The sequence below is a fragment of the Priapulus caudatus genome, unplaced genomic scaffold (genome assembly GCF_000485595.1).
Source record: "Priapulus caudatus unplaced genomic scaffold, Priapulus_caudatus-5.0.1 Scaffold450, whole genome shotgun sequence".
NCBI lineage: Eukaryota > Metazoa > Priapulida > Priapulimorpha > Priapulimorphida > Priapulidae > Priapulus > Priapulus caudatus.
In genome coordinates this window covers 202,137-226,944 of record NW_014577511.1, presented here as the reverse complement: position 1 = coordinate 226,944, position 24,808 = coordinate 202,137, and the positions used below count along the sequence as shown (strand labels likewise).

Here is a 24,808-nt window from a genome sequence, read left to right as displayed (position 1 = left end):
CACACACACACACACACACACACACCGCAACCACACCACATACAAACATACACACACACACACACACACACCACACACAGCACCACACACACACCGTCCACAAGCACACACACATACCACCACACACAAAAGCACACCACACACAAGCACACACACACACACACATCACACACACCGACACACACACCACACACACACACACACAGGCCGACACCACCACACACACACACAAATACACACATACACACACACCACTCACGCACAATTCATAATACGCATATTATATTTATTGAATGTAATTAAATATTGTAATCACGCTGGTACATTCATGAATCTATATTTCGTGAATGCCATTTGGCAATAAGATACGCCGGATGACCTGCAAGTATATAAACGTAAAACCAAGAAGCATAACCTATTGTGTTCGGGAAACCCAATTCATTCCTGTCTTGCTTCCTTGAGCTAGAAACTATCAAAATATTGGCTACATTGGCAATCGGGCTATTTCTCAGCTGCCTCCGGAATAACCCCTACTAGCCATATGGGAAGCTGTCGGTTGGCATTTTTTAAACGCTTAAGAAAGCCGGATCTAATTTACATTGCATTTTAGCAACGTAGAAAACTATATTTTTGGTTGACTCCTTGAGTGACTTCGCATGTTTATTCGTTTAGCCGAATGTTACGGCGAGATTTACAGAACATGCGTCATCATGCAATTACAGGTGTCGATACTGAGGTTATCTTACCAGCTATCCGTGATGTGAGCTCATTTTCAGCCTTACTACGAGATTGCTCTACGATCACCATGCATGATCCCAGACCTCAGACCTTGGTACGCCACATTTAAGAAAATTCAGCGAAGTTAGAAACGCGTTCTGGCCAAAACAGCGAGCGGGAGGCAGTCATAGGCCGCTACCTCTTGCCTAATATGGACCCTCGGCGATGCCCGTAAGCGCGCGGCATAAATTTATCTACCTGGCAAATGAAATTCTCAATGATCACCATGGTTATCTAATTACTCCCAAATGACAATGTTACGATACTCTAGATGTCGCGTTGTGTTAGCACGGCAGCACGCACGCACGCGTGCGTACCAAGACCCACGACACGCAGCGCACGTACACACACAGACGCAGCACACACACACGCATCTAATATATATACTATAATATTATATAATAATATATATAGCAATATATATGTTCTATACATATTATAGTATATATATAGTACTATACTGTTAGCAATGATATATTAAGAATTTACTAAACTAGATTTGGCCGAATTGATTTTGCCGATATCCTATATTGCCCTACTTTCAGTCATGTCAATAATCTACTATCCGAGCCCTTCTGTTAGAATGGAGCTGGCGGAGGAGATGATGATGGATCCAATATGTAAGTTGCACCAAGTATACGATCCCAGTGATTTCACGAAAATTAGTATGTAACGCAGAAACAGTCGACAATTCGGCGTGCACCGTGAAATGCGTGCGTATATCTGGCTAGCGTGGCCAACCTAGCAACAATAACCAAGAGAGGCGTCGTGGCTATTTTGTCGTATTTGCGGAGATGACCATAATGCTTTTAACACTAGCAAAATCAGTTGTATTCGTAACCAATTCGTTGATTAAACATTTTGTTATGTGTTATCACTCAGCAATGTCTCATTGACAGGCCATGAAATGACTCATTTGATCAAGGACGTCGAATGCAAAGGAATGCTACCCGTGCCTGGTTTGGAATGCAGATTTAAGTGAAACGAAAGCTAGCTTGTGCACAAGCTGTGGACTGTAACCTAAGAGAAATGCCCTTTGGACTATTTCATCGTTCAATGTATTTCCTTTTTAATGCCACAGCTATAGCTTATGCCTAGCATAGCCACAGTTTCTGGCTGCATTGCCTCAATATGCTACCAAGACTTACACACAACGATACGTATAAATTAAATCAAGTTAATGTAGTAGTACACTGGTATTCTGCACTAGAATTATCTTCTCGTAAAAATACATTTACACTCCGCCGCACCGAACCCTTTCCGAGAAATCAATTTTCATATAACACGTTTCTTTTATAAAATCCTTATATTTAGCATATTAGTAACAAAAATTTATCCATCTCAACAATAAGCTTGCTGTTTTTTTAAATGGGGGCTTTTCAAGTACTTTCTTGTGTATACACGCGTAGTAGGTTTGTCTATTGTCTGAATATGTTTGGTTAGATCACTCCTAAGACCAGGCTAGACCGTGCCCCGTCCATTTATTTCATGTTCAATTACGAAATAATAAGTGAGTATACTGTTCTGTCCACCACGATTGTAGAACGTGTATAGCCGGCTATGCGTATGTCTGCGTAAATGCTTTACGCGGAATAAAGTGTCACAAATAAAATACAGTAGGCGTATAATTTATTTTTCATCGTTTGTTTTGTTTATTTCAAGGAGCAAGCTCAACTCAAATTTCGTAACAGCGCAATAGAAATACAATCGTTTTACATCGTGTGTCGTGTACATGTACCTACATATACATGCATATATTCAAGAGCTAATAATACCTATAGCTCTTGATATATTCCTAATTACTTGGTGGTGGACGAGTAGCGTGACCTTACTAATGTATCGAGATTTCTCTATCTATCGATCTATCTCTCCCTCCCTCTCTCTTATATACATTATAAAACGCATAATATTGTATGACGTGATTCAATGTCAAGACGTTCGATTAAATGATTGATTGAGATTGGGGACGGCCTGCGTAATACTTAGACCATCTCCGTCTTAGAACCGCTGGTGAGGATGGTAATAGCCGATGCACGTCGTCTTTTCCTTTTTCGTCCGCAACGTGGAATCTGTCGCGAAGCTGCTGGCACCTCTTATAAACGAGTATCGCCATCGTCGACATCGACATCAATGATGCGCGTGTTGTTGCGTCGGTAGGGGTCGCTGCTATTCGATATGTAGCCGAGATTAACCGAACCTCCGTTCTCCGCTGAGTACCCGCCAGGAACGTAGATGTCGTCTAGATCATCCAAGCTATTCATTCTCTTCTGCACCTCTGGGTTTTCGCAGTTGGATCGTGCATCGATGTAAGCCTCAGGTCCAGTGACTGAAATTCGGTCCGAAAATCTCTATAGGGTTTATAGATAGTGTAATGTGGCTACGATGGAATGTGTGATATTACAGTTGTCATTCCTCATAGTGTCCGCGCTATATGTGCATAACTGATATTGCGATGCTGTAAGCTTGGAATATCAGCAACGACTATAAATGGCATTGCTGCGTCATAGCACCTAGCTAGTAATTACCCCTTAAACATACGCATACAACCACACATCCCCACGTATAGACAGACGCGTGCACTCACTCACGCAAGCGCGCACGCCCGCACGCACGCCCGCACGCCCGCACACATTTTCTTTTTCATTTTTGTACCTAGACTGAAGGAATTAATTTTCATATTTTTGCAACACTTCGCAGCAAGAGCTTTGAGAGCATCTCCTCGTTCTCCCCAGCCGTGTCCGTACGCCTCCACAGGGTAGGCTGCTTCGCCGTGCGTCGGAATATCCAATCCTGTAAAATAGATGACGATTTGTATTGTCATATCTCTGTAGCAATAATAGCAGGATTAATAGCTATAGAACGAGAGCAAATGCCGCTCACGCACCCGCGGTCACACGCACGTTTGCGCACACGGACATATATGCGAATACACAAGTGCGCACAGATGCAATTATGCACGCACACGCGCGCGCACATACGCACATACGCACGCACGCATGACCGCGCGCACACACACATACGCGGAAGTAGTACAGGGAAGGAATTTTATAGCTCTCTCGTTTCGGTCATTTATTCCGTATTGGAATTCTCTTCCTTCTTTGGTGAATTGTAAAATTGAAGCTTTTTCTACTGCAATTCGCAGTGTTGTTCTATCGATTTAATCAACTTCGTCGCACTCTGTCTTCCCGTGGACTTTAAAGACCAAATATTATGAGGTTACGACGTTAAGGAACAGTCGTCCAACGTAACTAAGTTAATTAAGTGCTGGTGTTCTATTTTGCGAGGCGCGTGTTTACCGCGTTGCCATGACAGCGGTATATATTTACCTCTCGATTCGATCTCCCGTGAAACTCGTAGAATTCCCATGTATTTCAGGCCACCAAACATGAATATCGACCAAACGGCGGTCCAGCCGGCGATAGCGAGCAGACCTACGATGTTCCATGCCAGTTGCTACGTATATACCAAACATCTGACGTTAGTCGTTGTTCCCCGTCGTTAATTTTGACGTTTGTCGTAAAACTGACGTTAGTCGTTTAAAACCCCGCATATACAGACTGCAAATTTGATCCTTCATCAGACTAGTCCGGGTCAAGCGCGCGCTAAATTTTTGCAGCGCGTACACGCTATCCCGGGCTAAATACGCGCTAGTGCGGACTTAAGTAAGACGCCATCGCGCAGTGTGACTTACGTAGAAGGAATGTGTGCTCCATTGGAATACGATGCCAGTGTCTCTAGAGAGTATCGGAGCTGCTAATAATCCCCACATTCCGCCACCCAGGTGAACTGCGAGACAATCACCGTAAGATTACTAGCTAAAATGCATCTATTTAATTACTTAAAGTATGTACTGATGATAAGACATTGGATTAATAAGTATGCGCAGCGTTCATGCCACTTTAGCCTGCGTCCATGCGATACGGGTACGTCATTAAACAGCAGCTTTTAGTATTTTCTGTGGCAAAACGCTGAAGTAACTACAGCTATCATTATTATTATACAGCTCATGATCGAAAAAGCAATATGTTATCCCGGCCCCACCTTATAAACTCCATGATCCCACGTCAGTAAAATAAATATACAAACGAATCGAACTCGATATTCGTGCGCAGAAGCCGCGTTAAAGAACACGAGGTCATATCAAATATATTTAATATAACCATTAATAATCCATAATAACATATAATAACAATAATAATAATAATAATAATAATAGCGATAATAATAGTGATAATAATAATAGTAATAATAATAATAGTACTATGGGGTCTTGATATATTCTGTGCCGCATACTATACAAGAGCATGGCTTCGATGCGTCTATGTCAACGATATACTAACCTGCCGTAGCATCCAGTGGGTCGTCGACTAAGAATACCTTACTGATCAGGTTACTCCAGCAAACGAACGACACGCCACCTATAGCCCCGACAACGGCCGCAGCCCACGGGTAGTAAACGTTGCATCCGGCACATACGCTCACCTGTAAAGCAAGAATGCTGATTTTGTTGTTATTGTTGTTGTTGTTGTTGTTGTTGTTGTTGTTGTTGTTGTTTTTGTGGTTCTCGTTGTTGTTGTTGTTGTTGTTGTTGTTGTTGTTGCTGCTGCTGATGATGACGATGACGCGTCATTGATGTTGTTGTTGTTGTTGATGATGTTGTGAGCGTGATGTTACGTGCGTTTCTAACGCGTTATCTGCGCGTGGTGCTTGTTGATCGTGTTGCGTTGCTGCGCTTTCTGACCTATCATCTCTGCGACACACATCAAGTTCTATTTCTAATACTCTATAATACCTACAGTCAAAACAGTCAACCATACGGCCGACTATAAATAAACAATACAACGAATGCTATTTTCGTATTGCTACGGGCTACGGGCTGCGGCCTAAGGCAATACAATGGGATGTTTGGGAGTCAAATAGAAGGCGTGTCTATAAGTATAAGTAGTGTGAGTCTCTGAGAAGAGGCGAAGTTGATGTCACTGCCTACCATGCCAGTCAGAGCGCCGTTCAGTGTGATCAACAGGCTCCACTGACGATTACCGAGAAATCCAATCTTATTAATGACGAGGCTCGTGAACGATCCGAAGCTTCCGCCGATTACAGTGTTCACCTGTGATTAAGGGATACGATTTAACATGTGCAGTTGATGACCAGTTGAGACGGGTAATGCTATCCCCCGGGCGTGGAGGGAGGTTACCGCAACGTGGCAGCACTAGTGTTAGGATAGTGTTAGGATTAGGGTTAGGGTCAGGGTTAGGGTTAGGGTTAGGATTAGGAATAGGTTAGGGTTAGGGTTAGGGTTAGGAATAGGGTTTGAGTTAGGGTTAGGGTTAGGGTTTTTGCATCATGATATCTGTCCCCACACCATAGATTAATTATTGTGGATCACATCACCTATATATAGCGCTCCGAGCTACCGCTCGGGCACTATACCTTCCCTCAGCAACACTATGACGGCATAGTACCCCAACAACAGGCATTAATGTTTTTAGTGCATCACATGACTATGCAATCCACAGGCACTTGAAGCGTTTCAACTGTAAACACACGCCGCCGCCATTGCGCGCACACGGACACATAAATATATAGTCATATATTTATGTGTCAGTGTGACACATATTTATGTGTCAGTGTGCGCGCAATGGCGGCGGCGGGTGTTTACAGTTGAAACGCTTCAAGTGCCTGTGATGCAATCTACTTTTCATGCTTATATACTTCTTTATACTCCCTAATTTGCCGGTGCATTCGATGTAACAAAACGCTCGACACAAACACAATCGTCATTAATTCGAAACTCTTGCGTGGCGCCCAGACGCAGGAGATTCGTGACGTAAACACAATGCGTTATAATAAACAATGCGTCGGCGCAAGTAATAGTGCCGCTGAGGCGGGCACTATTGCCTTCATATAGTGCCTGCGACGTTATCAATAGAATTTCAACGATTTATCACGTGATGCACTAAATATGTTTAGTGTTATGGTTAGCGATGTCTATATTCAGGCCGGTACAGGAGATAATTTGCATATTTTGTCACGTGGTTTGTTGTTATAACCAATCAGATGTAATCGCGGTGAGAAGGAGGGAGAAAGCTGGTGGGAAGAAGAGGAGGGGAGAAGGGAGAAGGTGGTGGAGGAGGGGGAGAAGCTGGTGGAAGAAGGAGGAGGGAGAGCTGGTGGAGGAGGTGGTGGAGAAGGAGGAGGTGGTGGAGAAGGTGGCAGGGAGGTGCCCTTCTCCCTGGCCACACCTTCTCCCTTCTCCACCACTTCACCACCACCTTCTCCACCACCTCCTCCTTCTCCACCACTTCTCCCTTCTCCCTTCCTCCTTCTCCATCAGCTTCTCCCTCCTTCTCCACTAGCTTCTTCCCCTCCCACCACCTTCTCCCTTCTCCCCTCCTCCTTCTCCACCAGCTTCTCCCCTCCTCTTTCTCCACCACCTTCTCCCTTCTCCCCTTCCTCCTTCTCCACCAGCTTCTCTTCTCTTCCTTCTGCACCCACCTTCTCTCCTCCTCTGTTCTTCTTCACGCTGGAAGTGACGTCACGAACACGCGATTACATTGATTGGTTATAAACACAACTACGTGATAAATATGGCACATTATCTCCTGTACCGGCCTGAATATAGACAAACCCTAATCTCTTACTATATGAAAGTGCGCGGCTGCTGCCTGAGCCAGACCGGCCAATCAGCGCGCAGTTCTTTGCTTGACGTCATTTCCATCTACATTTCAACTGCAATAACTATATTTATAATAGTTTATAACTCCTGATAAAGCCATTAACTAGATTACCACCATAATAAATATATGCCTGGGGCGGATTTGCGGCTTGTTTTAGACTGGTACTCGGTCGACAATTCCACACGCTACACTAACTTCGTCAGTGTAGCGAAGGACACTTGCCAGAGTGAAGGTGGCAAACAGGTACCAGTCTAGGCCTGCTTAGCCTCGTTCTGCGTTTATTCGATAATGAAATTTGCGAACTGTTTAGGCTGCTTTCGCTTACAGGCGTCAGTGTAGCGAACGCAGTCAAGCGTAACACCCGCGGCGGATAGTTCAAGCGTTAGGCGGGGGATAGCAACACCCAGTTAAGACGGCCAACAGCGCATTTTGCTTGCAGAGTAACTTGCTGTGGGTCCCAGTGGGTACACACGTATAATACGCTAACATATTATATTATACACTACTATATAAGTAAGTAAGTAAGTAAAAAAATAAATACATAAATAAGTAAATAAATAATTAAATAAATACACACACACGCGCGCATGCAGGCACGCACACACGCACACGCACACGCACTCACGCACGCACGCACGCACGCACGCACGCACGCACGCACGCACGCACGCACACACACACACCACACACACACACACACCACACACATATATATTATATATATATATATTACGTAATAATTTAGGACTTGTATTCTTTGATCATTAAACGTGCATAAGCCTACTAGTGGCGTGGGTGATGAGATACGGTCTGATTTTGATATTTGCTAACTATATTTACCATTGCTGTTGCCACTGCCTCCCCGTCGCCTGGTTGCGAAATACTAGCCTGCGCACCGCCGATGACCCACAGAAAACCAAGTAGCAGAATGAACCCGCCCAACGCAACAAGCTGCAAAACAACAAGACGACATGATGCAGTATGAGGTTTACTAATGATCATTTCTAACAAATAATTACGAATAATAATAGTAATGAGGATGATAATGATAATGATAATGATAATGATAATAATAATGATAAAGATAATGATAATGATAATGATAAATAATGATAGAGATAATGATAAGATAATGATAATGATAATGATAATGATAATGATAATTGATGATAAAGATAATGATAATGATAATGATAATAATAATAATAATAATAATAATATTAAGAATAAATAAATAAATAATTAATAATCTAAAAGTAATCCAAAGGCTCAGAATTAGCAGAAATAGTTGGCATTCCAGCCTTGACGCACTCTGTGCTCTTCCCACAAATCGAGGTCCCATCCAACGTTTTCTTTTGCATCAAAGAACATGCGAGTCGTGGGCACGTGGCTAACCCCATTAATCGCAAGAGTTGACATAACTCCACCAATTTAATACAGTGCGCTAGAGTGTTATCGCCCCTTTGGTTAGTCGACCTGTTGGATTTATTCACGAGCACTTTGGAACAATTATGGAAAATGTCTATGCGGCACATAGCACGGCTAAAATAGGCGACAGTTTCATTTCGCGAAACGTCTATTTATCCTTATGCGTTATTTTCCTGCCCTTAATTATGCTATGATATACCTATATTTTAATAACAAAATACCATATAATTGCATTTTTTCCAATTTACACATTATTTGCATATTGTGTATATTTATAATTATTGCAATTAAAAGTTCATTTCGTTGTCAACATACCTTTACCGAAAATGATACTTCGCCCACCCATCGATGCCAAATAGCATTTGTCACGTATAGTAGTAGTGTCATTTCACTCGCTTACAATACCCTAATGCTAATATATAGATTTAGGCACTGCCTAAAGCGGAGCTCCCGAGGTTTGCCACAGCGAAAAAACCGACAGGTGTAACGCGATAACATCAACATTGAACATCCCGAGTTCTTGGATGTGAGACACGTCCACGAGGACGGGAGGGAGGGGAAGAGGGGCGAGCGGAACTATCTGGCACGGAGGACCTTTGATATGTTGTACATGACCGTCAATGTCAATCTGCCACGCGCGGTCCGAGAGAACAAGCGCCGACGAATGCCACGTGCCTCCGAGTATGTGTATCACTGCACTACCTGCAAATCCTGCACGGGGCACAACATACACGGATTGAGTGCTGAGGGATGTGTATATACAGCATCGTGTCGCGAAATGACATACACGCTCGCAGGTAAAATTCCGAAATAAATATAATACGCGTATCATGAATCGTGCGTGCGCGCGCGCATGTATGTGTATGTATGTATGTGTGTGTGTGTGTGTGTGTGTGTGTGTGTGTGTGTGTGTGTGTGTGTGTGTGTGTGTGTGCGTGTGTGTGTGTGTATGTGTTGTGTGTGTTGTTGTGTGTGTGTGTGTGTGTGTGTGTGTGTGTGTGTGTGGTGTGTGTGTGTGTGTGTGTGTGTATGTGTGGTGTGTGTGTGTGTGTGTGTGTGGTGTGTGTGTGTGTGTGTGTGTGTGTGTGTATGTGTGTGTGTGTTCTGTGTTGGTGTGTGTGTGTGTGTGTGTGTGTGTGTGTGTGTGTGTGTATGTGTGTGTGTGTGCTCGCGTGTGCGCGCGCGTGTGTGTGGATGTATATAGTCATACCATCAATTTATCCTAGAAGTATAGGAAAATTATTGCGACTTATCGTATCGAGTGATGAGGCAGGTATATAACAACATCGGTGGTCGCGAAATGAACAGCACGCTCGCAGGTAAAATTCAGGTTAAAAAAATATTCAATAAATATAATATGCGTATCACGAATTGTGCGCGCGCTGGGTTTGTTGTGTGGGGTGTGTGTGTGGGTGTGTGTGTGGTTGTGTGTGTGTGTGTGTGTGTGGTGTGTGTGTGGTGTTGTGTGGTGTGTGTATGTGGTGTGTGTGTGTGTATGTGTGTGTGTGTGTGTGTGTGTGCGTTGTGTGGTGTGTGGTCCGTGCGCTGCGCGCGTGTTGTGCGCGCGCGCGTGTGTTGCGCGCGCGTGTGTGTGCAGTAGGTGTGTGTGCGTGTGTGCGCGGTGCGTGTATGCACATGTGTGTGTGCTCGCGTGTGGCGCGCGCTGTGACATGTATATGTATAGTATATGTATATGTATTATGTATATGTATATGTATATGTATATGTTATATGTTATGTATATTGATATGTATATGTATATGTATATGTATATGTATATGTTATGTATATGTATTATGTATATGTATATGTAATGTATATGTATATGTATATGTATATGTATATGTTAATGTATATGTAGATGATTGTTATATTGTATATGTATATGTATATGTATATGTATATGTATATGGTATATGTATATGTATATGTATATGTATATGATATAGTATATGTATATGTATATGTATATGTATATGTATATGTATATGTATATGTATATGTATATGTATATGTAATGTAATGTATATGTATATGTATATGTATATGTATATAATGTATATGTATATGTATATGTATACAGTCATACCAATGATTTTATCATAAACGTATAAGGAAATTATTGCGACTTATCTTAACATACCTGGAATGAGACATTAACTCCGTTGGAATCGCTAATTCCTTGATAGAGCCAACCATGTTCTGACCACGCCCAATGTGTCACTATTGGGTTTACGAGACCTTTAGAAAGTACAATGACGTAAATCACGGATATTATATAGGGGTTTATCGACGCAATCTGTAAAAATATTACGTTATAAGAAAGAAATTGAGAGATGGGAAAGACTGTCTTGGGGTGAGTAGAGAAAGGGAACGAGCTTCATTCACGCTACAACCAGTCAACGAAAAGCGCAGCAATAAAATGCTAATCTCGCCCCAATTAACGTTGTAGCGGTTGCTGTTGTATAATAGGTGTCTGTGACTCTAGGTAGCAGTTATAACAGCCAGTCGCATACCTGCTCACTCACCGGTGACGAGAAAGCTGTAGACAAGGTACGCCACGAATTCACATCGCTCGGCGACCGCTCCCGACACAATGCTCGCGGCGGTGGCCGCAAATACGAAGTGGAAGAACCAATCGGCGAACAAATGCCTCGGCATATCGTAACTGAACCAGTACTTCACGCCGACGAACGCGTTGCCGTCGCCGTGCGCCAGGGGAAAGCCGATGGCCCAGTAAGCGACGCCGGCTACAGCTGCAAGATACCGTAACGCACGACAGGCGAGTTATATATATATAATTTATATATATATATATATAAATTCATAAATTTATAAATTCATAAATTCATAAATTTATAAATTCATTACTTAATAACTTAATAACTTAATAACTCAATAAATGAATAAATGTCAGGGCCATGGATCCCCCGTCCCACAGTCAATGCCAGAAAACAAATGCCGCAGACATTAATGTTATGAACGTTAAATTAAATCGTCATTTTACTCATTATTTCTAAAATAAAATAATAAAAAGGAACCCCGCTGTTATATAAATAACGATAAGATAAGATGACGGTTAATATTAGTCGCGTAGGCGGGAAACGTCTTACATATATCCAGCATGTTCTGGATAAGAATGTTCGTGGTGTTCTTGCTCCTCACGGCACCGCACTCTACGAAGGCGAATCCGCACTGCATGACTAAAAGCATAAGGAAGACGTGAGAGAAAGGATGCTAGAGATTCCCCCCTGAGCGCCTCACCTTCGTTTAGTCACTGCACATGGCTACAAGCACAACTAGAAAGAAGGTACTCGGGGAGTGCGAATCCTCCGCACACGCGATCACTACACGTGTGATATCAGAACGCTACTCTAGAGCGCAGTGAAATAACTCGATATCAGAACACACTCTGCCACAAACAACACACCTGGAAATATCGCCTGGAACCCCCGCCCCGCGTTAGCAATGGTACGGTCCTTCCGCTATGACCCAGCTTTGGAATATACTTAATGACCCTGTGACCTTACCTTAGGTCAGGAACTCAGAATCAATAGGATTCTACCGCCTCAAAAGATGCCCACTTGGACAAAGTTGAAGTGTCTACCTCTTATGCGTTATAAAGATATCGTAGCGGACACACAACACACACACACACACAACACACACACACACACACACACACACACACACCACACACTTATATATATATAATATATTATATTATATATATATATATATATATATATATATATATAAACGAGCCCAAAACAATACTCTCCGCTACACTTCGTGCGGTGGATAAGGAAGACGTGAGAGAAAGGATGCAACTCTGGCCAAGATACATATCAGATATGTATGCTCTTCAGACCAACCACCCAGAAACATGGAGAGAACTTGAGTCAGGCAGCATATCCGTGACCAAAAGTGACATCCCACTCGTGTCCATAGATCCAGACAATGGTTGTGAGCAGCTGAACTTACTAATGAAGGTTCACAATGGCCCGATTGGTATCTCAAATGATGCTAATTGCAAGGCAACGGTTTTTCCGGACAGCTCCAGAACTCTCATGTCTAGCTAGTAACTACAAGACACAGTTCGTTCTAAAATCAGGCACGGTTAGAGAGCATAATGACTTTGCTCCAAATGTTGTCAAGCGAGAGCACACTACAATCTACAAAATCAAGAATGCCTTTTGAGTCATTGAGTCCCTTTTGTCGTTGAGGATGACCATACCATCTACAACCTCATAACCCATGCCTATATTCCTGAGCAGTATATTTCATATATCTTAAACATAGACAACATTGAGCAGAAGTTGTACAAAGATTATGTAACAGAGCGGATCAATGGGGATGTCAGCATTTGTGCTCCAGTCGAGAAAGAGAAAAATCTCATGTACATGTCTGGTGACCAGAAGAGTGCTGTCAAGGTTCGGGATAAGACTGTTGACCTTAAGAAAACCAGAGATCTCTATGGGCGATTGATGGTTCTGGCCAGGTCTAGCCGAAATATTGACCAAAAACATGCAATTGGCAATTTTGATTTTACTATGACCCCAATAGCATTTTTTGCACCGAGTGATTCCATGCTGCCATGTACCGACAAGTCCAAGCTGATCAATGTCATTGAGAAGTTGTCATAATATAAAACCACCCACGGGTGATTTACAGACCTCAGTTTAAATCAAGTACCTAAAATGCTCTGTGGGAAACATAAAAAACGCTATATCTGGGTTTTTCTTTCTTGAATTGGAACAATTTCCCGCACTGCAATAACCGCAGTGATTGCCAGCTGATGTCATCAGTGATACATTGAGTAGTTGGCCGCTTCATTTGCCAGGGGCAGCACCATCGAAACGCTTAACAAGCAGGGTATACGATGTGTCCAGTCTGTGTATCCGTTAGTCTGTGGTTACAGTTACACCCATGGGAATAGCCGGAAGGAGTTTTCGATCGCATTCACATTGATTACGCAGGACCAATTGATGGTATTATGTACCTAGTGATTATTGACGCACACTCTAAGTGGCCAGAGGTGTTGGCGACGAAAGACACTTTGTCTGCTAAAACGATTACTTTACTCAGAAGCGTATTTGCACGGTACGGTACGGTACGGATTTGTACGGTACGGAATTTGTAAAACGCTAGTATCTGACAATGAACCGCAATTTAAGTCTTCGGAATTTGCGACGTTTCTGCGAAATAATGGCATAACGCAGGTTAATTCTGCACTCTATCATCCCGCCACTAATGGCCTCGCTGAGCGATTCGTGCAATCGTTCAAGAACGCGTTGAAAACTGCCAAGTTTGATAAGGATGACAAGCAACTGAAATTGGACAATTTTATGATGTACTACAGAAACGCACCTCATGCAACGACAGGTGTTAGTCCTACACAGTTATTTCTGAAGCGAAACCTGAGTAAGCGCGGTTTGACTTGATTAAACCTGATTTGAAGGGAAAAGTGTCCGAAAGGCAAGTGGCACAATGAGTGAACGCCGGGAAGCCACGAGAATTCGGAATCGGTACATATAGAAAGATCAAATAATTTATATTCAAAACTTAATATCATATAGGTAACATTGCTAACCGTTTTTTTGCACTTTCCGTTTCTTTGGGGGAGAATTGTAAGATATTGAGGTCTACACTGTACACCGGCATAATGTATTAGCCTGTACGCGTCTATTTTTTTCCGTACCGCAAATGCGTAAACGTCCTACACGGGTTCCTCTGATTGGCTGCTTTGATTTGCTTTGACGCAACAAACCTTCAAAACAAGAGAACAAACGCCAATTTGTAAATATTTGTTTTTGTTCATCATCAGTAGATAAGTAAGTTTTCTGATGTATTTTCTATAAAAAACACACATTTTAGATAGTAGATAGTAGATAGTAAATAGTAGATAGTAGATTTTAGATAGTAGATAGATCGTACCGATGTTATGTTGTTTTGATACAGCGCCACCTATTGTAATAAACCCTCTTTCAATATGGCTAAACCTGCTGCTTAGACGTAGTGTTTTTGTGTCCAAGTGTATCCGTCCCAATCTAGCCTAATCATCCCACAGACATTACACCTGCCTGCCGCCGGGACAGGCGGGAGAGAGAAAGATAAATGGGACTCGCACGCCCTGTCGTGACACACGCTACCTGGGAACGAGCCGTCACGCGTTTGTGCCAGAGCCGTATATAGAAAGAGAGTTGCGACAATGGGGGCGCCACTTTTTCTTGGTCACGTGGTTCACGTACGCCATCTTGTATCCCGCTCGATCCCGCAAAAGGTTGAAGGCTTGTTTCGTCGCTCAGTGACGTCACGTCCGTACGGACTCAAACCCCCTGTTTTAAGGTGCATTGTGACTCTAACCCTTACCCTAACCCTAACTCTAACTCTAAAAAATAACCCTAACCCTATTTTTTTTAAATTAATTAAATTTTGTACAGTCGAAACTGTGACGTCAGTGAGCGACGAAACACGCTTTCAACCTTTTGCCTCGATCACACGAGCTCACGATTACACGCGTTCAACAGAAATATGACGGGCTGTTGTGCTTATGGACGTACCAACCGATCGGAAACAATGGTAATGTACCGGTTTCCCGCAAATGAAGGAAGGAGGAAAGCAAAAGTTAACAGATTGGGCTGGAAAGCATAATCTTCTTCTCGGTTATGCAAAGTAAGTAATTTTCCTCCCTACAGTGCACTACAACAGCCACTTGGAGCATCGCAATAAAGAACAATAATGCTAAATAAACACGCAATGTATTTACTATCAAAGTGTTGATGTTTCTCTACTCTACTAATACTATGTAATACAGTAAAACTCGCATAAGTCGTCATGGAAGTCAAAGTCCCGATTTTCTCTCATAGTAAATCCATTGGAATAGCCCCGCCTAAGTCGTCATTTATAAGTCGTCATTATGAGCAATTAAGTCGTCGCCCTCAGACAAGTCCATGTTATACAAACAACAGTAATTTCCAATTTGTAATACCGTTGACACACCGAACTTTCAATGCGCTTTGATTCGCATTGATGCATGACATTGCATTGCGCATTGCGTTCACTAGAAGAAGAAATTTACAGAGACAATAACTTACAGAATATGAAGGCAGCGTTGACCAGCAGGAAGAACTGATCCATATTTTTATCGAGATGGCTCACATGGTCGGCGAGATCCTCCAGCCGCTGGAGCTGATCCTCCAGCCGCCGGAGCTGATAGGCGCTGATGTAAACATGCGTATCGTTCACAAACACCGTCGCATCGGGAAGCTCCATCCACAGCGGTGACGTCGTTGTCTCCGCCATCGTCGTCTTCGCGTGTCTGCTCTTCGAGTGAACGGCGATCGGCGGAGTGCTTGGGATCGAGTGGAGCGCAGCGCTTGCCGCGACGCGCGTGGGGGAAACATGAATAGGAAAGAAAGCTAGCTCTCGGTAACTCGGCGAACACGCTCCAGCGAGTTGGCTGGCTCGCTGCCGGTCTGTGACCTGGTGTCGGCTACTGGTGGGGAGGGGGAGGGAATGTATCAAACCTGAATCCGACCAAATTTCCTACAGGGAAAGTAGCGACACGACGAACATGCCAAAGGAAAGCACATCACACGAAAAATCGGCCGCAAGATGATTGGTGACACGGAAAATAGGTCACTGTAAAACTGGTCACGAGCAGTAGACTTAATTAGACCTTCGTCTGTGCTCAGGCACCTTCTCCCTCCTCCTCTAACGGCCCCTCCTACGACCTTCTCGTGTTTACCTCTACTTCCTCCCTCTCCCTCCGCCTCCTCCTTTATGTACCACCTTCTCCTCTCCTCCTTTACCTACCCCTTTCTCCTTCATCACTTTGACCCTTCTTCTTCTACTTCTACGTTTACTCTCTTCCGCCACCTTCTCCTTTCTCCCCTACCTCCTCCCTGAACCGGCATTTACGCCTCCTCCTCTACCTCCTCCCTGAAACAGCATTTACGCCTCCACTTCTACTTCCTCCTAAACCAGCATTTACGCCTCCACTTCTACCTCTTGATCTACCTCCTCCCTCACCCAGCATTTACGCCTCCTCATCTACCGCCTCAATGAACTTGCATTTACGCCTCCTCTTCTACCTCCTCCTCTACCTCCTCCATCAACCAGCATTTACGCCTCTTCTTCTACCTCCTCCTCTACCTTCTTTTCTACCTCCTCTTCTACCTCCTCCTCTACCTCTTCCTCTATCTCCTCCCTTAGCCATCATTTACGCCTCCTCTTCTTCCTGCCGCCTCCACATCCTTCTCTGCAGCAGCACCACCCTGCTTCATGCAGCAATCCGATCACGCGTGTAGGTATCACACTGGGAAATCATTTCCTATATGCGGCCATACTTACGAAAAAATTCCCATAAATCAGCTTCTTTTTTTTTGAGAAATTACAATGCCATCCTCTGAATCCACGTCGCAAATGTGTTCAGCCACCTTTGCAGAAATTCGCATCATAGAGCTGGCAAAAGTTTCGAGCGGAGCATAGAGCATGAATCTGTAGTTATTTAACATGAATAAAGTATATGTTGTGTAAGCTAAGTAACAGTGTGAGTATTTTTAATTAATTTCTGTTCGATGCTTATTCAGGCCTGCTGCCTATGGACGCCCTCTACTGTTGTTCACCACCATAGATGTCAGGGTCGCAAGCACAGAAATAGAATAGAAGACTAGAATAGAATAGAAAAGAATAGAAAAGAATAGAATAGAAAACATAGAATTGAATAGAAAAGAAACCATAGAATAGAAAGAAACCATAGAAAGAATAGAACCATAGAAACCATAGAAACCATAGAAACCATAGAAACCATAGAAACCATTGAATAGAAAGAAACCATAGAATAGAATAGAAAAGAATAGAAGACAGAAATAGAATAGAATACTATTTTATTTCTGTGGTCGCAAGCAGCGCCGAAAGATTCGCCACATTGCGGCTGCCATCTTGCGAGAATTTCTTCGAGAAAAAGAGTTGTGTACTACTCTCGCAAACTCGTTTCTCTCGCGATGCCCTCACGGCGACGGCGTATTTTGTTATTATAGGCCCTAAATGGTAAAGAAATGTCTGAACACCGGCGGCAGTTTGTGCCTAGTTTCGATATTTTGAGGCATGTTAATGTAGTATTACACTGGTAATCTGTACTAGAATTATCTTTTCGTAAAAATACATTTACACCCCGCCGCACCGAAACCTTTCCGGGAAATCAATTTTCATACAACACGTTTAAAAAAAAAAAAAATCCTCATATTTAGAATATTAGTAACTGGAATTTATCCATCTCTACAATATTCTTGCTGTTTTTTTAAATGGGGGAGCACACTTTCCTGTGTGAACCCGCGTAGTAGGTTTGTCTAATGTCTGAATATGTTTGGTTAGATCACTCCTAAGACCAGGCTAGACCGTGCGTCATCCATTTATATCATATCGAAATACGAAATAATAATCGAGTATACTGTTCTGTTCACCACGATTGTAGAACGTGTATAGCCGCAAAATTCTGACCTATGCGTATATGTCTGCATAAATGCTTTAAGCGGAATAAAGTGTAACAAATAAAATGCACTAGGCGTATAATTTATTTTTCACAGTTTATTTTGTTAATTTCAAGGAGCAAGCTCAACTCGAATTTCGTAAAAGCGCAATAGAAATACAATCGTTACTAGGAATTACTACAAAGTAACTAGGAATATATGTATATGTATATATGAATATGACACACGAGACAATACTTGGCACCTGATCATAGGCACTACTAAAAATATATATACGAAACAACAATTAGAAACACCGACAATTTTAAACTAAACTCGACGTCTTTGAGATGTTCGCAATTCCAGTGCATTTCGTGGATTATAAGCGGTGGTTTAGTTATCGTTTCTTATATTACCTACTTCTAGAAAGAACCGATAGAAACACATGATTCATCATACACTTCTGCTACGGGGAGACTGATTATAAACGCTATATATTAGTTTATATATATATATATATATATATATATATATATATATATATATATATATATATATATATATATTATATATATTATGTATATTAGTCTAACGTTGTAAACGTTAGATATTTCTGCACATGAGTACACACTTATACTACATTCAAATCTCTACTGTATAACGCAATATATTGCTTCGGGGTTGAACACACTTTATCCTATACTGCCGACACACGATATAGTGGTGGACGAGTAGCGTCACCTTACTAATATATTGATATTTCCATCTATATCTTATAACCTCCATCAATAAAACGCATAATATTGTATGACGTGATTCAATGTCAAGCCACCATCCTCACCAGCGGTTCTAAGACGGAGATGGTCTAAGTATTACGCAGGCCGTCCCCAATCTCAATCAATCATTTAATCGAACATTAGCCGATGCACGTCAGCTTTTCCTTTTTCGTCCGCAGCGTGGAATCTGTCGCGAAGCTGCTGGCACCTCCTAGAAACGAGTATCGCCATCGTCGACATCGACATCAATGATGCGCGTGTTGTTGCGTCGGTAGGGGTCGCTGCTATTCGATATGTAGCCGAGGTTAACCGAACCTCCGTTCTCCGCTGAGTACCCGCCAGGAACGTAGATGTCGTCTAGATCATCCAAGCTCTTTCTTCTCTTCTGCACCTCTGGGTTTTCGCAGTTGGATTGTAGATCGATGTAAGCCTTAGGTCCAGTAACTGAAATTCGGTCCGAATAGATTAGGTTTTATAGATGGTGTAATGTGGCTGCAATGGGATGTGTGATATTACAGTTGCCATTCCTCATAGTGTCCGCGCTATATGTGCATAACTGATATTGCGATGCTGCAAGCTTGGCATATCAGCAACGACTATGCTTTATAGTAAATGGCATTGCTGCGCCATAGCACCCAGCTAGTAATTACCCCCTAAACATACGCATACAACCACACATCCCCACGTATACACGCATGCACTCACGCACGCACGCACGCACGCCCGCACATTTTCTTTTTCATTTTCGTACCTAAACTGAAGGAATTCATATTCATATTTTTTAAACACTTTGCGGCAAGAGCTTTGAGAGCATCTCCTCGTTCTCCCCAGCCGTGTCCGTACGCCTCCACGGGGTAGGCTGCTTCGCCGTGCTTCGGAATATCCAATCCTGTGAAATAGATGACGATTTTTATTGTCATATTGTCAATATATATCTCATATATATATATATATATATATATATATATATATATATATATATATATATATATTGTCATATATATCTCTGTAGCAATAATAGCAGAATTAATAGCTATAGAACGAGAGCAAATGCCGCTCACGCACCCGCGGTCACACGCACGTTCGCGCACACGGACATATGCGAATACATAAGTGCGCACAGACGCAATTATGCACGCACACACGCGCGCACATACGCACACACGCACGCACGCATGACCGCGCGCACACACACGTGAAAGTAGTACAGGGAAGGAATTTTATAGCTCTCTCGTTTCTGTCATTTATTCCGTATTGGAATTCTCTTCCTTCTTTGGTGGATTGTAAAATTGAAGATTTTTCTACTGCAATTCGCTGTGTTGTTCTATCGATTTAATCAACTTCATCTCACTCTGTCTTCGATGTTATCCCGTGGACTTTAAATACCAAACATTATGAGGTTACGACGTTAAGGAACAGTCGCCTAACGTAACTAAATTAGTTAAGTGCTGGTGCTCTATTTTGCGAAGCGCGTGTTTACCGCGTTGCCATGGGAGCGGTATATATTTACCTTTCGATTCGATCTCCCGTGAAACTCGTAGAATTCCCATACATTTCAGGCCACCAAACATGAATATCGACCAAACGGCGGTCCAGCCGGCGATAGCGAGCAGACCTACGATGTTCCATGCCAGTTGCTACGTATAAACCAAACAGCTGACGTTAGTCGTCGTTCCCCGTCGTTAATTTTGACGTTTGTCGTAAAATCGACGTTAGTCGATTAAAACTCCCGCATATACAGACTGCAAATTTGATCCTTCATCAACTTAGTCCGGGCCAAGCGCGCGCTAAATTTTTGCAGCGCGTACACGCTATCCCGGGCTAAATACGCGCTAGTGCGGACTTAAGTATACGACGCCATCGCGCAGTGTGACTTACGTAGAAGGAATGTGTGCTCCATTGGAATACGATGCCAGTGTCTCTAGAGAGTATCGGAGCTGCTAATATGCCCCACATTCCGCCACCCAGGTGAACTGCGAGACAATCACCGTAAGATTACTAGCTAAAATGCATATAAGATATTAATTATTAATTATTTACCTATTATTTAATTACTTAAAGTATGTACTGATGATAAGACATTGGATTAATAAGTATGTGCAGCGTTCATGCTACTTTAGCCTGCGTCCATGCGATACGGGTACGTCATTAAACAACAGCTTTTGGTATTTTCTGTGGCAAAACGCTGAAGTAACTACAGCTATCATTATTATTATACAGCTCATGATCGAAAAAACAATATGTTATCCCGGTCCAACCTTATAAACTCCATGATCCTACGTCAGTAATATAAATATACAAACGAATCAAACTCGATATTCGTGCGCAGAAGCCGCGTTAAAGAACACGAGTTCATATCAAATATATTATATATAAAAATTAAGAATCCATAATAACATATGACACGTGACCACTATTAAATCACTACCGGTTCATAACCCTGTTAGGTTAGAGGATGTGACGCGTCATCGGCCGACCAATCGGAGTGCCCGCAGCTCGTGCACTAAAGCTGACGCGATGTTTTGAGGCTGCATTATTTAGGCTGGCTATCGTGTGTGTCAATGACATGCACATGGAGATGGGTGGATGGTTACTGGTAATTTAAAACGAATTCTTTTAATGTATGGCCCCCATTCGACTGCGCGACTGTTTTTCAGGCACAAATGTGGTGTCGATTAGTAAATTCGCGATATTTTTTTAAAACGCCGGACAACATATGTTATAACTCTAATGGTGCACAGCTGAAGTACATGGCTACCTAGCTTTAATATTGCCACTCGGCCGAAAACGGCTGAAATACTATTTTTCAGCTCCTGAAATTCAATTCTTAATATAGTGATAATAATAGTGATAATAATAATAGTAATAATAATAATAGACTGTACTATGGGGTCTTGATATATTCTATGCCGCATACTATACAAGAGCATGGCTTCGATGCATCTATGTCAACGATATACTAACCTGCCGTAGCATCCAGAGGGTCGTCGACTAAGAATACCTTACTGATCAGGTTACTCCAGCAAACGAACGCCGCGCCACCTATAGCCCCGACAACAGCCGCAGCCCACGGGTAGTAAACGTTGCATCCGGCACATACGCTCACCTGTAAAGCAAGAATGCTGATTATGCTGTAGTGAACAACATCGGAAGGAACCGCGAGGAAAGTAATTAGTTGAACTGCTGCCACTGCTGCCACTGTTGATGTTGATGTTGTTGTTGTTGTTGTTGTTGTTGTTGTTGTTGTTGTTGTTGCTGTTGTTGCTGTTTCTATTGTTCTCGTTGTTGTTGGTGTTGCTGCTGCTGCTGCTGCTGATGATGACGATGACGCGGCATTGATGTTGTTGTTGTTGTTGATGATGTTGTGAGCGTGATGTTACGTGCGTTTCTAGCGCGTTATCTGCGCGTGGTGCTTGTTGATCGTGTTGCGTTGCTGCGCTTTCTGACCTATCATCTCTGCGACACACATCAAGTTCTATTTCTAATACTCTCTAATACCTACAGTCGCAACAGTCTACCATACGGCCGACTATAAATCAACAATACAACGAATGCTATTTTCGTATTGCTACGGGCTGCGAGCGCGTTAAGGCCTAAGCCCCTAAGGCAATACAATATGGGATGTTTGAGAGTCAAATAGGAGGCGTGTCTATAAGTATAAGTAGTAGTGCCTACCATGCCAGTCAGAGCGGCGTTCAGTGTGATCAACAGGCTCCACTGACGATTACCGAGAAATCCAATCTTATTAATGACGAGACCCGTAAACGCTCCGAAGCTTCCGCTGATTACCGTGTTCATCTGTAATTAAGGGATACGATTTAACATATGTACATTTGATGACCAGTTGAGACCACCAGAAGCGCATTTTGCATGCAGAGTAACTTGCTGAAAAAAAGAACAAGTACATAAATAAGTAAATAGATAAGTAAATAAATACACACACGCACGCACACGCACGCACGCACGCACGAGCACGCACGCACGCACGCTCACACACACACACACATACACACACATTACATTTTTAAACTTGTATTTTTTGATCATCAAATTAAACGTGCATAATATACTAGTGGCGTGGGTGATGAGATACGGTCTGATTTTGATATTTGCTCACTATATTTACCATTGATATTGCTACTGCCTCACCGTCGCCTTGCTGCGAAATACTAGCCTGCGACCCGCCGTTGAACGCCAGAAAACCAAGTAGCAGAATGAACCCGCCCAACGCAGCAAGCTGCAAAACAACAAGACGACACTTAACAACTTACCGCACTCTGTGGTCTTTCCACAGATCGAGGTTCCATCCAAGGTTTTCTTTTGTACCAAAGAACACGTGAGCCGCGGGCACGTGAATTAATCTTAAGAGTTGACACAACAACACAACAAGTTTGACGTGACTCGCAAGTTTGGCGACACAGCACACTCGCAGCGGCGAGTGCGGGAGCGTTCTGCATTAGTTTTTGTGAAATAAAGTTTATATACAGTGACACAACAGTGGAAATGTGATTGAGAGGTAGTATTTGTGAATGTGCGTTCATATTATTTTCAGTTTTTACTGACTCTGTCCCAAGTGCCTGTGGTTATCGCCCCTTTGGTTAGTTGACCTATTGGATTTATTTACGACCATCTTGGAACAATTATGGAAAATGCCTATGCCGTCACATAACACGGCTAAAATAGGCGATAGTTTTATTTCGCGAAACGTCTATTTGTCCTTATGCGTTATTTCCCTGCCCTTGATTATTTTATGATACCTATATTTTATTGATAATTGCATTTTGTCTGATTTGCACATTATTTGCCTTTTGTGTATATTTATAATCATATGCAATTAAAAGTTGGTTATTTCGTTGTCAAACATACCTTCGCCGAAAATGATTATTCGCCCACCCATCGATGCCAAAGAAGCATTTGTCAGGTATAGTAGTATATATAGTGTCACTCGCTTACAATACCCTAAGGCTATAACTATAACAGGTTTGCCACAGCGGAAAAAAAACCGACAGGTGTAACGCCATAACATCAACATTGAACATCCCCGAGTTCTTGGGATGTGAGACACGTCCACGAGGACGGAGGGAGGGGGCGAGGGGGGAGGGCGAGCGGACACTTACTGGAACGGAGTGACCTTTGATCTGTTGCACATGACCGTCAATGTCAATCTTGCCCACGCGCGGTCCGAGGAAACAAGCGCCGACGAATGCACACGTGCCTCCGAGTATGTGTACCACTGCACTACCTGCAAAGTCCTGCACGGGGCCCAACATACACGGATTGAGTGATGAGGCATGTATATAACAGCATCGGTGTCGCGAAATGAACAGCACGCTCGCAGGTAAAATTCAGGTTAAAAAACATTCAATAAATATAATATCAAGATAATAATATATATGTGTGGGTGTGCGTGTGTGTGTGTGTGTGTGTGTGTGTGTGTGTGTGTGTGTGTGTGTGTGTGTGTGTGTGTGTGTGTGTGTGTGTGGTGTGCGCGCGCGTGTGTGTGTGCGCGCGTGTTTGTATATGTATATGTTTATATGTATATGTATATGTGTATGTATATGTATATGTATATGTATATGTATATGTGTATGTATATATATATGTATATGTATATGTATATGTATATGTATATGTATATGTATATGTATATGTATATGTATATGTATATGTATAT

The 24,808-nt window shown here is 42.6% G+C and overlaps 2 protein-coding genes and 1 long non-coding RNA gene across 3 annotated transcripts in view; 1 reads left to right on the top strand and 2 right to left on the bottom strand.

Moving 5' to 3' along the window:
• Positions 1-920: 920 nt before the first annotated feature.
• Positions 921-2,409, top strand: LOC106810547. Its single transcript, XR_001394034.1, has 3 exons — positions 921-948; positions 1,323-1,397; positions 1,677-2,409. It is a non-coding gene; the product is annotated as an uncharacterized LOC106810547 (long non-coding RNA).
• Positions 2,410-2,804: 395 nt separating this feature from the next.
• LOC106810545 (putative ammonium transporter 1) lies at positions 2,805-16,289 on the bottom strand. The gene is made up of 11 exons (XM_014813924.1): positions 15,983-16,289; positions 11,999-12,088; positions 11,414-11,641; positions 11,029-11,126; positions 8,298-8,408; positions 5,765-5,887; positions 5,118-5,259; positions 4,469-4,563; positions 4,104-4,230; positions 3,430-3,567; positions 2,805-3,103 (listed from the first exon to the last, which is right to left on the bottom strand). The coding sequence occupies exons 1-11, from the start codon at positions 16,188-16,190 to the stop codon at positions 2,871-2,873; spliced, it is 1,593 nt and encodes a 530-aa protein (XP_014669410.1). The 5' UTR covers positions 16,191-16,289; the 3' UTR covers positions 2,805-2,870.
• Positions 16,290-18,461: 2,172 nt separating this feature from the next.
• Positions 18,462-24,808, bottom strand: part of LOC106810541 (putative ammonium transporter 1) — a 13,475-nt gene continuing 7,128 nt past the window's right edge. Inside the window, exons 4-11 of the mRNA XM_014813921.1 lie at positions 24,252-24,386; positions 23,261-23,371; positions 22,810-22,932; positions 22,099-22,240; positions 21,013-21,107; positions 20,645-20,771; positions 19,886-20,023; positions 18,462-19,578 (exon numbers count right to left, since the gene is read on the bottom strand). Of these exons, the coding sequence (XP_014669407.1) occupies positions 19,346-19,578; positions 19,886-20,023; positions 20,645-20,771; positions 21,013-21,107; positions 22,099-22,240; positions 22,810-22,932; positions 23,261-23,371; positions 24,252-24,386 (1,104 nt within the window). The 3' untranslated portion in view covers positions 18,462-19,345. The remainder of the gene's footprint in view (positions 19,579-19,885; positions 20,024-20,644; positions 20,772-21,012; positions 21,108-22,098; positions 22,241-22,809; positions 22,933-23,260; positions 23,372-24,251; positions 24,387-24,808) is intronic.